Source organism: Phalangium opilio, unplaced genomic scaffold (assembly GCF_054372755.1).
Source record: "Phalangium opilio isolate 3A_F unplaced genomic scaffold, DU_Popi_V2 ptg000002l_1, whole genome shotgun sequence".
Lineage (NCBI taxonomy): Eukaryota > Metazoa > Arthropoda > Arachnida > Opiliones > Phalangiidae > Phalangium > Phalangium opilio.
Genome location: NW_028324144.1, coordinates 564,609 through 580,930, shown reverse-complemented (window position 1 = coordinate 580,930; position 16,322 = coordinate 564,609). Strand labels below are relative to the sequence as shown.

The following is a 16,322-nucleotide window of genomic DNA, read 5'->3' as shown; positions in this document are numbered from 1 at the left end:
TTTGGTTAATTTCTTTTCAGTTCGAGTTTAGCTAGCGGGGGTCGCCACCACCACCACGAAGCCAGACAGTCCGTTCTGGGGGAAGTGATGGAAAAAATCGGATTATCGAACATCCAGCAGTATAACGAAGCTTATCGACAAGCGCTCGAAGAGAGTTTCGCCAACTCCGGTGTCAAGTTGGAGCGTCCGGCTTCGTCCGAGTTGATCTTACCGAACAGTCCGCACGAAAACGGACCCCTTTCTCGGGAAGAAGGCAATAACAAGGTGGGAGGGAGCTCGGCCGCTCTCGACTTCGGACTGAGTTTGGCGCGCGCCTTCGAATCGCCGCTCGAAAAGAACAAGCGATTAAAACTGGACCATCACCACCACCATCACCTGAGAGACAATAGCCGCGAGTCCCGCGACTCTTTATACGCGGGCCTGTGGTTACCGTCCGTTCCTTCGTCACACCGCGACCTCTATTACGGCGTCTCTTCTAGCGAGCCGGACCTCTTTCGACTCAAAACCACCTCCGAAAGTGCCTTGAAATCGGTGACGCCGGGAGGCGCTGGCCGCTTTAGTCCCAGGCCGGGCACCAGCGGCTCCGGCGTCTCGAGCTTAATAACGGCCGCCGCCGCCGCGGCCGCCGCCACCTCTCACGTGTCCTTGACTTTCCCCGGAAGCGGCGGCGGCGGCGGCCTCTCCTCCTCGGGCGGAAACGGAAACAGTCCGAGCGTGGCCAACAAACCCAAGACGGACCGGCGAAACGATACTTGCGAGTTTTGCGGCAAAGTCTTTAAGAATTGCAGCAACTTGACGGTCCATCGTCGCTCACACACGGGCGAGAAGCCCTACAAATGCGAGCTTTGTAGTTACGCGTGCGCGCAGAGTTCCAAATTGACGCGTCATATGAAAACGCACGGTCGCGTCGGCAAGGACGTTTATCGGTGCCGCTTTTGCGACATGCCATTTTCGGTGCCCAGCACGCTCGAAAAACACATGAGGAAATGCGTCGTCAACCAGAATTCCTCCAGCGGATCGGCCTTGATGGACAAGGACCACTTGGATTACGGGAAGGACGACAGCGGACAACCTTCCAACGACGGACGCGCTTCCGAGGACATTCTTCAACAATACGGACGCTCGCCCCTCCCCCTACTAAGCGGAAAAGACTCTAGTAGTTACAAGGACAACGACGTCCTGTCCATTTGTGAACAGAACTCGGAGGAATCCAGGGACGACAGTCGAAGAGATTCCGATAATATGAAAGAAGAACTTCTTTAACCTCCTCCGAACCCTTTTCGTATCAAATCGTCATCTACCCCTACCTCCCTCCTTCCTTCCGCCCGCCGCCATCTTTAAACACATCGTTTCCGACTCTTCGTAACAATGAGCGGGTGGACACCAACAACAACAGCAACATGAACATGAACAACGTCGTGGACTTTTCTTCTTCTCGTGGCCTTCCCCGATTTACGTCGTCTTGTCCCGGTAATTAAATTTTTAAATAATTCAAAATCGCGTAAATTCGGTCAAGGTACGATCCTAAGAAAAGCGTAACTTCGTTTAATTAAAATATTAAATCATCCATCGTCAGAAGTTGATTAGACGCGAATGAATTTTATCCGCGAAACATTATTAACTTCTGATGCCGCCGCGCCGCCGTAATCGAGATCAAATGAGAAAAACGACTTCTAGTTTTAATATAAAAAATTTTATTTAAAAGTTCATTTGGTCTCTCTCGCTTAATTAAATAAGTAATTAACGAGTCGGAAATTCTTGGGTGCCAATCAATTATTTTATTTTTAATTAATTCTCCAAAAGAAGATATTTTCCGATTTTTCCTTTTATTTTGAAGTCAATTTTGAATATAATTATTATATTATCCGCGTTCGCGTTTTAAGATTTATAGGAAAGGGGGGGGGGCTAAATTCGGCTTGCTTTCAATCTGATTCGTTTAATTAGGCCTATTTATTCGGAATAATTTCACGGCTTAATTTGAATTTTACGGAAAACCATTTAATCTAATTATTATTATTTTTTTTTGAATAGTTTAAAAGATTCCTCAAATCTTATTTTCCAAACTCCCTTAATTATAATATATATATTTCCAAACAAACAAACAAACATACATACAAACAACTGTTCCTATAAAACTAGCCAAATTTACCAGACAATCATTTTAAATTAAATTCGGTGTAACGAAAGTACTATAATAACCGTAAGTACGACTCGTATCGTAATTGTGTAGGATTCGCGTGATGTCACGTTTCGTACTGTTATTATAGGCTTGTAACGCTGTCACGTCCGCGACAAAAAATTAACCAACCAACCAACCACCACAAAACAACACGCGTCATACTTACGTCTGTTATATAACTCTACGGACACGCCCCCTTATACAAAAAAGATAAAATAACCGAAGTTTAAATTAATTTTTAAAAAATTTCTCCCAATTTTTGGTATTTCAAAAACAAAACTGAGATATCGTTTTTCTCCTTAAATAAAAAGGGTTAAAAAAAACGCAAACTTCGTAATCGGAAACGTTTGACTTGAAAGAACTTTAAAAGAAAAAATGAAACGTGAAAATGTCGTACCTTCGTTCTTTATTCATTTTTTCCCCGTAAGTGCCTGGCTACAATTTTCATCCCCCCCAAAAAATACAATACTATAAAGAGACTATATACATACATATACATATATACCGATCATCTTTCTTCCCCTGGAAATATTCGAAATTACCAAAAACTAAGATGTGAAAAAAATTGAAAAAAAAAAGAAAAATTCACCGCCGAAATTTTTAATATAACAAGACTTAAATTCAAACCCCCCCTCCCCCTTTCCCCATCTGTGAAGAAGAAAAAATACTACACTTTTTAACAAAAAACTGCGCAAAGAGTGAAAGAGAATGGTAAGGATATATATATATTATGGAAGAGAATGCCTAAACTTTTTTTTATTTTATTCAAACCAAATTCAAAAGGAAAAGCTATCTCTGTGTCTGACAGTTGGGCTTGATTACTACCGCGTGTGGCGAGAAGCAAAAAATTATTTCCCAAAAATTGTGAACTCTTTCTTTCTTTCTTTAGTCGACATTCAACCCATCTTTTTATTTTTTTTTGTCCAACTTTTCAACTTACTTTAACAAAACCCCTTTTTAATTGACACGTTTTTAAGATTTTTTTTAAGGCTTCCCATTGTCAACTACGTTTCTAAAACTTTTGCTTAAAATTTGTCTTCCTCCCCCCTCCCTCTCCCCCCAAAAAATTATAACGTGAGCGTCATATCGCGTCATAAACGTCTTCCCAGCTTTAATTAAGATTAAGTTTAAATTAATTGGGTTTAGAATTAATTACGCGTAAGAGATAAGTAAATAAATAAATAAACCAATCAATCAATCAATTTCAATCTCGTTTTTTATCATTTCGGGAGTGAGTTTAAATAGTAAAGAACCCCTCGGTTTTCTCAGTTTTTTTTTTAAGTTATTAGCCCCTCGAATTAATTAATTAATTAATTAATATTAGGGGGATTAAACGAGTCACGTGACGAAAGCTCAATAAGGAAGACAAATCGGTTGTAACGAATCGTAAACGGTGTCGAATGTTTTTATTTGGATTTGTCCATTAATGACAGGCGTGCGCGTGCGCGTAATTAAAACGAAGCTGTCCTTGTAAAATAATTAATAATTACTACTAATTAATAATATACGAAAATAAAAAAATAATTCGTGTCAAATATTTTTGTCTGTTAGAATTTAAACGCGAATAAGAGATAAAACTTTTTCTAAGCGTTTTAAAAGCGAACGCTGCCTTTAATTCCCCGACGTGTATTTTCAAAGAATCAAGTACAAAAGTAATAATAATAATTAAAATTAAGAAATCGTATGTCTGTGAATACATTTAAGAATTCTACTTTCGGTTCCTCCCCCCCTTATAACCTTTGACCCCCTTACCGCTTCCCCTTTTGCTAAATAAGAATGCCAGCCACGAATATATTCAATTCTTCTACTAATATTGAAACTGAATAAGATTAACATTCTGGAGAGAATCGAATGCATTCGTCGAATTTCCATCGGAGTTTTTTCGCGCTTGGCGAATTTTTAGAATATTCGTGATAAATTTTAATAAATAAAATTCGTTTTTTAAATGTTTAGGCTTTGCGCGCTTGGCTATATTTTTTTTGCAAATAAAAATAATTGCGCTTTGCAAAGGGAAGTAATTAAGATTTGAAATGAAATTAAATTTAATTAAATTGAATAATTCGTTAACGTCAAAATTATTTTAATTCGGAGGCGTCGTCGCTCGAGTTTAGTTTGAATTTTTTTTTTCTATTATTCTAAATCAATTTTATTAAAAAATTTTAAGTTAAATTTGAACGATGACGTAACCGCTCCCAGCAATATTGTACGTAAGAAAAGTCCCGTTGTTTTTTAGCAATTTGTTGGCTATAGAATCGCTGTAAAGTTTAGTTTTTAATTAGAGATGTTTGCCGTTTGGTTTTAATTAAACCCCCCCCCAATTACCCAATTATTTAATAATTAATTTTAATCCGTGAAAATTTGGGGAAAAATTAATAATAAAAAAAATTACAAACGTTATAGGTTAAATTTTGGATTTGGAAGAATTTTAAGTTTAAATTTAAATTTAAGAACCCAAATCATCCCCGCATTAAAACAAACAATTTTTAAATCATAGTAATAATTAAAGATAAATGAAATCTATTTAAAAAATAAATAAAAGCGCTCAATGTTCATTAAGAAAAATTTAATAAAAATAAAATTAAGGGTGTACATGACGTCATAAATTCAATTTAACAAAAAAAAAAAAAAGAATTAATTTTTTAGCCGAATGAAAAATGATGGGAATAAAAAAAAAATAACAAACATTTTTTTAGAAATTGATCTAAAAAATACGAAAAAAAATTAATAATAATTAAAACCAATTCCTAATAAAAATAAATAAATAAAATAAAATAGTTTTTGGATGTTGATTGTTTGTGCGTACGTAAAATTGTCCGGAAAAAAAATTTAAATTAAATTTAAAAAAATGGGAAATAAAAATTATATTTGGAGATAAAAAGAAAAAATACGAATAATCCCTAATAATTCCCGTTTTTCCCCCCAAAAAATAAAAAAAAATATTCATAAATTTCCCAAAAACCGTAACGTTGGTAAAAAACAAAATTTAAACTTTTTAAAAAAATGAAGATCGAATGGATTTGAAACGCGTGACGAGAATAATTGTGACAAAAAATAAAAAAGGGTTCCTATGTATTAATTAAAATTGATGACAAATTTAAGAGAAAAGAACCCATTATGATCTAGAAATATATTAAAAAGAAAACAAATTAAAATTAGGGGTTTAAGATCAATTTTTTGATAATAAAAACGTAATTAAAACATCTCCTAATGAATAATAATAAAAATGGGATCCGCGTCAGACCCCTGGTTCCGATAATTAAAACGTAGCTCCGCCTCTTAATCGCTTAAAAGAAACAATTGCCAAATTAAATGAACTATAAATTCTTCCAACTATTATTTAAATATTATTAAGCGATTCGAGGTGTCGGTTTACGTTTAAAAATTCGGGACTGTTCAATCCGGTGACCTTTTGCTATTTTTAAAAAATTAATTTTTCCTGACGCGGGTCGCTCATTTTTATAAAATAAAAAAAAATTAAATTTTTTAAAAGATCGGAGAAATTTATAGAAATTTTTCTTCTTAAACTTTTTATTTGCTTTTTTTATTTTCTATCCAAAGAGAGACTTTTTAGACAAAAATGTGAACTTGTAAAAAGGGCGTTTAAAATAATTCCGAATAAAATATATATAGGTATTTGCAGACATAGTTCTTAAAAAATAAAACGGAAATAAAAAAGGATTAAAAATTTAGCTCGCGTTGGATTTTTAAGTAAGGGGCGTGCGCGAGTTAATTAATTAATTAATTAATTAAATATAATTAATTTTTCGTGTTTAATTTAATTTAATTAATTTTGAGTGAAATGATAGATTTTTTTTGTTTTTTCAAAGACTGTTTTTCTTCGTTGTTTTTTTTTAAACATGACGTAATAATGTTTGATTTTTTTATAAACGGAAAATAACTTCTAGTGTTAAAAAGAAATAATTTTAATTAAACTTTTGTTTTTCTATTACGTATGAATTCAATATCGTATTTGATTTGTTTACTCGTGTTTATCTCCGCGTAATCTTTCTTTGTTTGTTTGTTATTTTCATTTTTTTCTATTTTCAATCTTTTTAATCTCTTAATTATTATTATATGAATTTAGAATGAATTACCCTTGAATATGTATTGTAATTTTTTTTTTCATTATCGTTTAACCAAAAAATAAAAAAAAATAAATAAATAAATAAATTAAATTTGGTTAAAAAATAATCGCGAATATAAGGGTAAAATTAAATAAAAATTAATTAAGATAATTATTCATTTTATTATTATTATTATTATTATATAAATAGAATTATAAGAGAAATGACTTATAAATGAAATGAAATGAAAAAACTTCTGGCCAAACGTCAAGTGCAAAAATCTTTATGTATTTTCAATTTTTTTTTAATTGTTTTTTGAATTGTTTTATTTTTTTTTCTTGATTATTTTTCACGACGACCAATTGCGTATTTATCCAACATAAATAAATAAATAAATGAATAAATAAACAGTAAACCTCATGATCCGAAGATGTATAACCGTACCACACGGTGATGATTTATAAAATAAATTTAAGAAAAAAAATAAATTTTTTAATATCTGATTGGCTACAGGTTAATGAAAACAACGCTAGATGGCGCAGTATTAGAGGTTATTCTTTGTTACCCCCGTGTAACATGTCTGCATGTACATGTATATTAAATATGTTGTGAAGACAAAATTTTATTTATGGATTGAGATTTATAAATTAAAAATCATAATGGAATGGAAAACAACCGACCTCAGTTTATTTATTATAAGCCTAATTTCACCAATTGTTCCTCCGATATTTATTACTCCTTGTCTCTGACCTATTATCCTTATGGTTCCCGTTATCACGGAGTAATGTTTAAGTAGGCCTAATTGCGATTATAAAAAAATTTGGCCTAATTTCTAGCCTATTTCGTCAGTTTAGCGCGAGACTTCGTTGAAGCCAGTTCACGTCGCTCTGCTATCCGAAAAAATTAATTTTAATTTTTCTAATTAGTCGCTTTCTAACCTTCGAGTCGAGCAGTAACGCCGTGATTCTACCGCCTGATTAATTTCAATTAAACTAAACTTAAAGACATTAACTGTAAAGTTGAACGATAAGACTTGGGACTGTTCATCATCTAATTAACCGCCGTGATTCTACCACCTGATTAATTTCAATTAAACTAACTTAAAGACATTAACTGCAAAGTTGAACGCTAAGACTTGGGACGGTTCATCATCCTCTAATTAAGGTAAGATATTTCAGTTAATTGTCGAGCCCGTGAAATTAAATGATGGACTCTAAAAATGACTGTGTAGGTTAAGTTGAAGGTTTGCTGAAAACCCTTTCCTTTTATCGGAGGAATTAGGAAATGGCGTCCATCACTTAATTTCCTAGACAGTCGGGTCGTCGTTGAGTTGGGTACGAAAGGGGTGTTTTGCTTGGCGCGTTGCATGCTGGGCCAACGGAGAAAGTACTTTGTTTTAGACGCGCCGGGAAGAAAAAGTTTTTGCCAAATCCTAAAACGTTTTTGCCATTTGGCGATTTTGTCGTTTCCGACGCCTCAAGAAACGAACACCGCGACCGGAAATGAATTCGCTTCGTCGGTGCCTCTGCCTGCTTGCATGCACCACGCCGACCGGCCCTCCCCAACGTTTATTTCAACCCCCTTCACTGTCTTTTCTTCGTTTTTACTAACGCGTTTCCGCGGAAGACCCCAGACTTTACCCCTTTCATTTCCAAATTATTTTAGTTAACAATTTATTGGTCGTAATCGAATCTTCTACCCTGGGGCGCCGGAACAAAAAGCGCATGCACGTATATCTTTGCCAAAATCCCAATCCAAATATCTTAAATCAGATTGCATCGCGTAACTATACCAACTATAGCCTATAGGGAACAGTCTCTCTTCAAATAACTAACGATTCAACTGGAAATGGTGATGGGATGAATTAAGCTTTAGGCAAACGTAATTGTAAATAGTTCGTGTTCATCCATGGTTGATTTCTCGTTGGCAAATGAATGAATTCCTTTTCAATATACATGCCGCGCGGGGGTGAGCCTGCATTATATGGACAATACAGTCGGCGGTGATGGACTATGGCTTGTTTGCTCTGGATCATCAATAACTCGTTGCATATTTTTTACTTGGTTCCTTCTTTTGATGACGCAAAAGAAAAAGAGTCAAAAGGAGAAGGGGGGTGGACTAATGATCAATCGTGCATCGCCTTTGACGCAATCTTTTTTAACTATATCGGATGTTGTCAATACAAAGAAAGAAAGAAGGGAACCAACGCGGGGATACGCGGTAACACGCCCCCTTTCAAACTGAACACGCGTGCACCATGGCGGCGGTCTCCACCACTATGAATCACACTCAATCAAGACATATCTTTCCAACATATAACGAATTATTAATGATACCATGCCATACTATAACATATAGAAAAAGTCGATCGCTGGTTTGAAATCTTCAATTGACCAAGGCGTAATGTTACGAAACCGTATGGCTTACCAAGTTACCATGGTCATTTGAAAGTATCTTCGAAGCCTTATAACTGTTCAAAGGATTCTAAACAATATTCTAAGACATCAGGACATGAGATCTCAAAGTCCTTGGTGACTATCTATCACTAAGCTTTATTATTTGAAGGAAACAGTCAAGACCATGTCCTCTAAGACCGGACATGAGATCTCAAAGTCCTTGGTGACTTGTACCTATCACTAAGCTTTATTATTTGAAGGAAACAGTCAAGAAGATCACACGTCCTCTAAGAAAGACCGGACACGAGATCTCGAAACTTCAATGTTAATTTCTTCCCATGAATTCTTTCTTATATACAACAAGTACAAGTAATTCTGTAAAGCATCTGTCCTATTTTAAGATAGATTATTTGTGAATAGATCTGAACAAAAAAAACAGTGAGTTTCTTTTATTCGAGCTCACTTTCAAAAGCGCGTTTATTTGAATATATAAGACTGGCTGGCGATCCCGGGATGCACACATACACACCGGATCTGTGCCCTAAAAATCCCACAAACGTTTTTGGGTTAAATTTTCAGTTTTCTCTTAAATCGGGCGGACCCTGCCTGGGACAATCCACTTCGGACCGTTTTTAGGCCATACCAGTGTCCAAAACATTCAATAACTTTAAAATAAAAAATCTCGAGGCCCGCAGATGTTAAGATCAAGCGCTTCTTTCCGCGTACGCTGAAAACCCGTCATACAATTTTAAACACTCCATGCACGCAGCCCTATTGAACTACCATTTTTTTGGGTGTAGGCCTATATACTTTACATTTTAAAATTTTAGCGGGCCCCCTATTTAAAATAGAGAAAGAAAAAAACGCCCCGTTAGCTTCGAGGGACACCGGGGCCCACTCCTCTCCTAACGGTAGTTTTTCATCCCTGGACGAGAACGTCTGCTATTTCCTTCATAATCTGACCTACTTTCCAATCTACTGTAGATTTTAACCACGGATACGCGACGAAATACGTGGCACGCGAGCGAACCGAGCGGACGTTGAAGATACAGTTCCAAATGCGGGATCTATATACGTACGAGATGGTCAACCATCAGGACAATGCATGCAATTGGCCATTCATCCCTCTCAATCTTCTGGATGAAAAGGAGTGACTTCGTGGTCCTTATGGTTCTTGGTAAGATGTCATTTACCGTTTATTTTGGTGCTGGTTCAATTATAACGCGTTGTATCGCAACCTCGATCCCAGGAGTGATGTCATTATTTTAAGTTTGTTATAATGAGTTAGTCTAACTCTTGCTTAATTAGCGCAAATACTTCTTTGTTAACCAAATTGCTCTTTGTATTACGAAGTGAAGTTTCTGGGATGTGTTTAAGGCGCGCGTTGGGGTCAAGATTAGAAAATACTATAGTAACTATACAGTCACTCGCGTATTCCTTGTGTACACTCTACTTTGTAATACCATGCAAAGGAACTCAAAATATTTATCAGTAATGCCGTAAGCCTTCATAATAATAACGAATAGGTTGTATACAGACGGTCAAAATTGAATCCTGTTCAATCTTTAATTACTCGACCCCTAGTATTTAGTATCTTTATAAAGGGAATTAAGTAGTGACCGGTGCTCAAGTATAATTTCTCCGGCTTCTATAAAAGATAAGAGATCATAGAAGTCGAGTTCTGACCTTCTGAAATGCGAATTTAGGATCCACGTTAACTCTAAAACGCTACTATTCAAACATTCCTTCAATTAAAGATCCCATGCAGCATCCGAAATATTTGCAGACCATGCATCGCGTTCAATTCTTAATTATAAAAGGGGCATTCTTTTCGAATTAATATTAGTTAGGTGTCACGGGGCCAAAATCTATAAAAGTTCGCTTGAGTTCGAAGAACGTTTCGCTTGGCGGCCAATTTCTATTTTGTATTTATTTTTAAATTGCCCATTTTATTATCTCTTAAATAAAAAGCTGCGTACGGCGCGCGCACATCTTTTGGGGAGGAATTTTGAGCGTGGAAATAAGAAATAAATGTTTTTTATGGGCGGTTAAACGGACCGATGACCCCTGGCTATTTTCCGACGGGAGAAAATCTCCGAGCAAATTTAGAGTCGAGAAAACCGCGCGCCGCCGCGATTAATTTTTTCTTATTTTCCGTATAAACTCGAATCGAAATTGGCCGGGGGATTCCCCCCCCCCCACACCCCCGCTACCGCCACCGACCAAACATTTTCCCCAAAAAAAAAACTTTGCTAAAAAATGCGCTAAAGCGTGCAATTGGTTCCACTAGCCATCAGACACTTCTTCGGAAAATGCCAGTCCAAAATATCCCAAGAAAAAAATACATGGATTGAATTCGATAAGAAGTAAATGAAAACAAAGTTTAAAGATCCCTTAAGTTAATTTAGTTGGAAGAATGAAACTGGAGTTGCTGGGTTATATATATGTCTTCGGGTTAATTGGGTTCTGTTGTGTACCTACTCATTTGGATAATGTACCCGCATAACACTTATTCCTGCATGGGGAACTTTTTATCCTTTCGATTTCAATTTTAGGTTCAAAAATGTTAAATTTTATAGACAAGGCCCGAAGTCCGGAACCGCGTCCGCGCGTCCCCCTAAAATAGCGTGTTATCTTTAACTTGTAAAGTTGTCTTTTATCGCCACACTAAAGTATATGCTACGCTACGGGACACCGCGTCTCGGTCTGTAGTGTCTTAACGAAGATATACATTTCAATTTTGAGACTTAAGAATGTAGGCCTAACGCGGAATTCAAATTTACAATTATTTTCATTCAAAATTTAACATGTAAACAACGAAGGTTGGGTATATGTCTTTCGATCTGGCGACCCTTGACCTTCAAGGTACCTCTTTTAAATTAACCTTCATGGGCACGGGTCACCCAATGCGTAGGTGGATTTGACCTATTCGTTCCGCTAAGCCTAACGACTGGTATTTGCGAGAATAGCCCCTCACCTTATCTTTGCCATGACCATGTGGTCAACTCTTAAGGCTTATTTCGTTATAGAATTTGATTTAAAAGTTCAAATTAAATTTGCTAGAATTTAGCAACCATCTTTTTATTGCACTAATTATATCTCTTTAAATTAAATAAAATAATTAACGCATCCAAAACCCCTAGCACCGCGATTAAATAATACTGCATTTCACTGAAATTAAACTGAACTATAGAGAGAATTTTAAAAGAGGTATATGAACTTTAAGGGATTGTTTTCAACAAAGACAAGCTATTAATTGCGCGGAGAGAGTAGGGGGGTAGTGCCCCCGCACGTACTTAAGAGAAGCTAGTTGGATAGGGGGATAGGGAGGTCGCGATCTCTGTTAAAGCTCATCTAAGTCCGTTTAAAGTCTTAATTCGAGAGACAGTCGCTTGTAGAAAGAAGAAGAAGCTAGTCTAGTTCATTACCAAGAAGCGAAATAAACCCTCCCTCACAACCCACCCCCCTTCGCTACTTGGGGGTGGTTGGTTGGGATTTTTTTTTTATATTCAAAATTCGGTAGCTATAGAGACAGGGGGCTTTCTTCTTCTTCTTCATCTTCAGGCTTGGGTGTAATCACCCCAGAAAAGTTCTCCCCATCCTTTTGGTTCATTCTCGTCCTCGTTAGGGCCAATGCAAAATTACACTCCCCTCCTCCCCCTCTCCTCTCCCCCACTGTTTTTTGTATAATTTTTTTTTCAACTCTTTTATGATAATAGCGTCAGTACGTAACTTGAAGTCAAATAAGTACAACATTAATTTGCGGTGCTTTTAATATTTGTTAAAGGTTACAAAATTTGTTTCTACAATGGAGGAGGGAAGTTGATACCGGAGTAGAAATTATACTTTATAGTTCTAACACGAGAGGACTCTACCGACGTATGGCCATAAACAATTTACCCATAAAGCATGGACGAACCAATACTGTTCGTCCATGCATATAGTATCTCGGGCTTAGGTTGGCCGTAAGCTTTAAGCGCCACTTGGTTATAGCAACGTGACTAACCTAGTAAATATATTTCCACCGAGAGGTGGCGGGCTGCACTGAATGATGCACGATGTAATTTTTAAATAGCTAAATACGCAACTCCAGTATGAAACTTACCTTCTCCAAGTTTCTACTAGCTGCGAATAAATCGAACGTAACTTCAAATGATATACTTTTGAATTTAAGAGAAGCGATCTAGAGGAGTTGCCGGGAAGGGGTGGGAAAGGGGTAAGGGAGCTGGTTGCACTTGGAACCCCTTTTAATCCAAGTTCAGGAAGGCGTAAGAATGGCTTAAAAAGCCTTGAAGCATCAAAGCGAGCGAGCTGACGATTATAACGGTGCGCGGCAACGCCGATAAACACTCGTTCATAATAATCAACCCTATTAATGGACATCTTCTTAAATTACCCTCATCTCTATCCCAAAAGCATTTTTTCTACCAAAATTTCACTCTTTTCACCACTTTTTTATTACTTCTCTTCATGGGGAGAGTGCACGTTCTAAATGGTCTAATTGACAACCACCATGCACCGCTTCATTGCGTGATCGTCTCTAATTACTAATACCACCATATATATAATAGACTATATAGGTGTATATCTGAAGAGGACTATACAGACTGTATATTCACAGTGAGATTAGGGGGAATACAGTTTTACTACCCCTCATGCCTATCTCTAAATAGCAATCACTTTGAAAATATTTTTTGAAATTATGTCCTGCAGAAACAATTAATACAGATTAAACATTTTTTACTTAATTCAATCCACGCTTCTATAGCTCTAATAATAATAACGTCTTAAGCGCTATGAAATGATATTTAAATTCATAATGACCTTGAAATACTAGAATCCTGATCCCTAGTTTTAATTCCGATCCCCTTTTGTAGGGTATAGTGTTTAAGATCCACGTATGATGATCTAAGAAAACTATTCTTAAATTTGGTTCGTCGTTGGTTCAGTTTAAAAGAAATGTCTGAATTATAGGAAAGATTATATATTACACGCATGGACAAACTTAAGCTTCGGTCAAAATGAGCTTCCCACACTTTTTCTTTCGGGAAGATAAAAAAAAAAGTTATAAGAATAATGTCCATGTGTCCATGTCTTTCTCACCGCAAACCCTTGCATCCCCTCTCTCTTTACATTTTTAAAATAATAACAGATTTGAAACAATGAGTTTAGTTATAGAAAAAGCTAAGCCATTCAATTCCTTCGGTTTCAACCCCGATCGTCTTTTGTATAGCTATAGTTAAAGGGCTGACCATCGTATCTCTTTTTAATGACCACATGCCAAAAAGGTTTAATTAATTAGAGTCCATTTTTCAACGTAACCGAATTTGTTCACTACATAGCTTTTTATGTATGTCACTCACGTAATAAAATTAGTGACTTGAGAGTTATAAGTATGCCTCCATGGTTAATTGCTATTACGTATAGCCTATAGTTGCCACCTAAATTGATTGGTTCTCTGTTAACTGTCATACTTCCGCTGGCTTATTATGATTGAGTTACTTTTGTTATAATTGCGTCGCGTCGTATAATCATTGTTCAGTGACGCGTGAAACTGTTTATTAGCGATGAATACTCGAATGTGTACGGCGGGAGAGACGGCCGATCCGACATTCGGAATGTCTTTGGCGGCCGCGCCTCCGTCAAATACCGCGGCTTGTCTCCATTGTCCCTTTCCGTCGCTTCCCATCTCTCCCAACTTAATCGCCTTCCAACGTCCATCCTTTGTTTTTAATTTATTTATTTATTATTTGCAACGAGGGTCTAACCACTAGATAAAATCTTAAGCCACGTTGTATTACGTCCATCCTTTGTTTTTAATTAATTTATTTATTTGCAACGAGGGGTTAACCACTAGATAGAATCGTAAGCCGATAGGTGTATTAAAGTATTTACTGGACCGCGATGAGAAAATGGATGTTTTTGGGGGAAACAATTTAAAATTCTTAAGCACGGACAAGGCGCTTAAGAATCGCTTCATATGTCCTTGCGTGAGTTTTTGCAGCAGGATGACCCGTCTTTTTTCCTTATTGAAACGGGTAAAAGCGCGGCGATTCGGTCTTTGCCGCGAGTCCATTCTCATATTTAATAGTCATTAAATTTCACGTGGGAAAAAAGTCCGAGAGAGAGAAAAATGTCCACTCGAAATGTACGCAACGTTTCCGTCCAAGCGGGAAAGGATTTTGTCGCCAAGAAAGAGTAAGAACTATTATAGCGTGGCGCGGCCGCGACATTCGTGGGAGAAACACATTGAAATGAGTCCGTTTTGATACGCTTTATTTCTTTTTCGTTCCCAGATAGATTTTTTAACTACGTAATAAAAAGATTGAAGGAATTTCCTCGTCAAGTACAATAGGGGATTGTAAAAAAGATTAGGAGGGGAAACAAATAGGGGGGAAGGCACTAAAAAGTGTTTCGTCACGTGGTGCAGCTGCTTTGAACCTTTGAGCAGACGCTCCTTTAGGTCAACTTTAAGAACCAAGGCTGGATTAAAAATATCGTTATGGATTCTTATAGTTGGACCTTTATCAAAAACGGATTTATGGGATAAGAACGTCGGAGTTAGCGAATTCACTCCCCATCCTCGCATACTTTATTGAGAAACTTCGTCTGCTTATATTTTGACTCTACCCACAAATTCTGTATATAGCTACTTCTAGAGATCGAATTTGTGGGTCGAGTCAAAATATAAGCAGACGAAGTTTCTCAATAAAGTATGCGAGGATGGTACTAGAGGCTAAAGCTACGATCTGACGTTCTTATCCCATAAATCCGTTTTTGCCTTTATTTATATAAAATGAACATCAATGCAATGCTACGTACTTCATATTGAAAAGAAAAACTCAACTTCAGTTTTAAATTAAAAGGTTTAATTATCTGCAGCGCCCAAATCCAAATACACAAAAGTTAGGCCTTGTCCCACCAAAAAAAAAAAAAAGATTATGGGCGGGGGACGGGGTGTAGTAGGACGTTTTGAATATGTCCAGCCTTGTTTTTAAAGTTATCTGGCAGTACTGAAAACACTTTCACGTGACCTCTTTCTTTTTTACAATCCCCTATTTAAGTAGCCGTGACAAAAAATAAATAAATTCAAACCAAAACGGTCAAATTTGGGAATCTGACGTGAATAGATTTTCAATTCAATTATAGGTATATACCAAGGGGTCAAATTTATTTATTTTGCAAATAGCCGAATTTATTAATAATTAATAAGTTTATAAGATATGTTACACGATAAGTATGACACTACCTATACGATTCGTAATGCTACTGAGAGACTTACAGCTCGAGATAACTAGTTCTAAGGAGAACGACGGAAGCGAGTCAATTAAAGTCCTACACTCGGTGGTGGTTAATTTTGCTGGACTTCCATCTAGGTCCTATTTAGTCTGCAATACTAAGCCCAAATTTGACAGCAGCGCCTCACCAGCTAGGCCTCCCTCGCTTTATACCCTGAATCTATGACCTACCTCACTCACTTCATGACAAGCTCCAGTTTGTAACCAATGACAAACTTATGGAACGGAACATATCCTATGAACTTATGATACTTGTAAATGAAGTATTCGAGAAAAGTTTAAAATGTAATTTGTTTGTAACAACAGCGACAAAATTGAATATAAATTATTTCAAACTAAAGCTTGTCGTCCAAATGAGTGTGTCCTTCTTATTCGGTGTGATCGT

General features: G+C 36.6%; 1 protein-coding gene across 4 annotated transcripts in view; it reads left to right on the top strand.

Annotated features, from left to right (window-relative positions):
- The window catches only part of LOC149718111 (B-cell lymphoma/leukemia 11B-like), a 126,394-nt gene extending 119,476 nt beyond the window's left edge, over positions 1 to 6,918 (top strand). For all 4 annotated transcript variants that reach the window (XM_089867502.1, XM_089867503.1, XM_089867501.1 and 1 more), the window contains one exon: positions 21 to 6,918. In XM_089867502.1, the coding sequence (XP_089723628.1) occupies positions 21 to 1,263 (1,243 nt within the window). In that variant the 3' untranslated portion in view covers positions 1,264 to 6,918. The remainder of the gene's footprint in view (positions 1 to 20) is intronic.
- Positions 6,919 to 16,322: the final 9,404 nt, after the last annotated feature.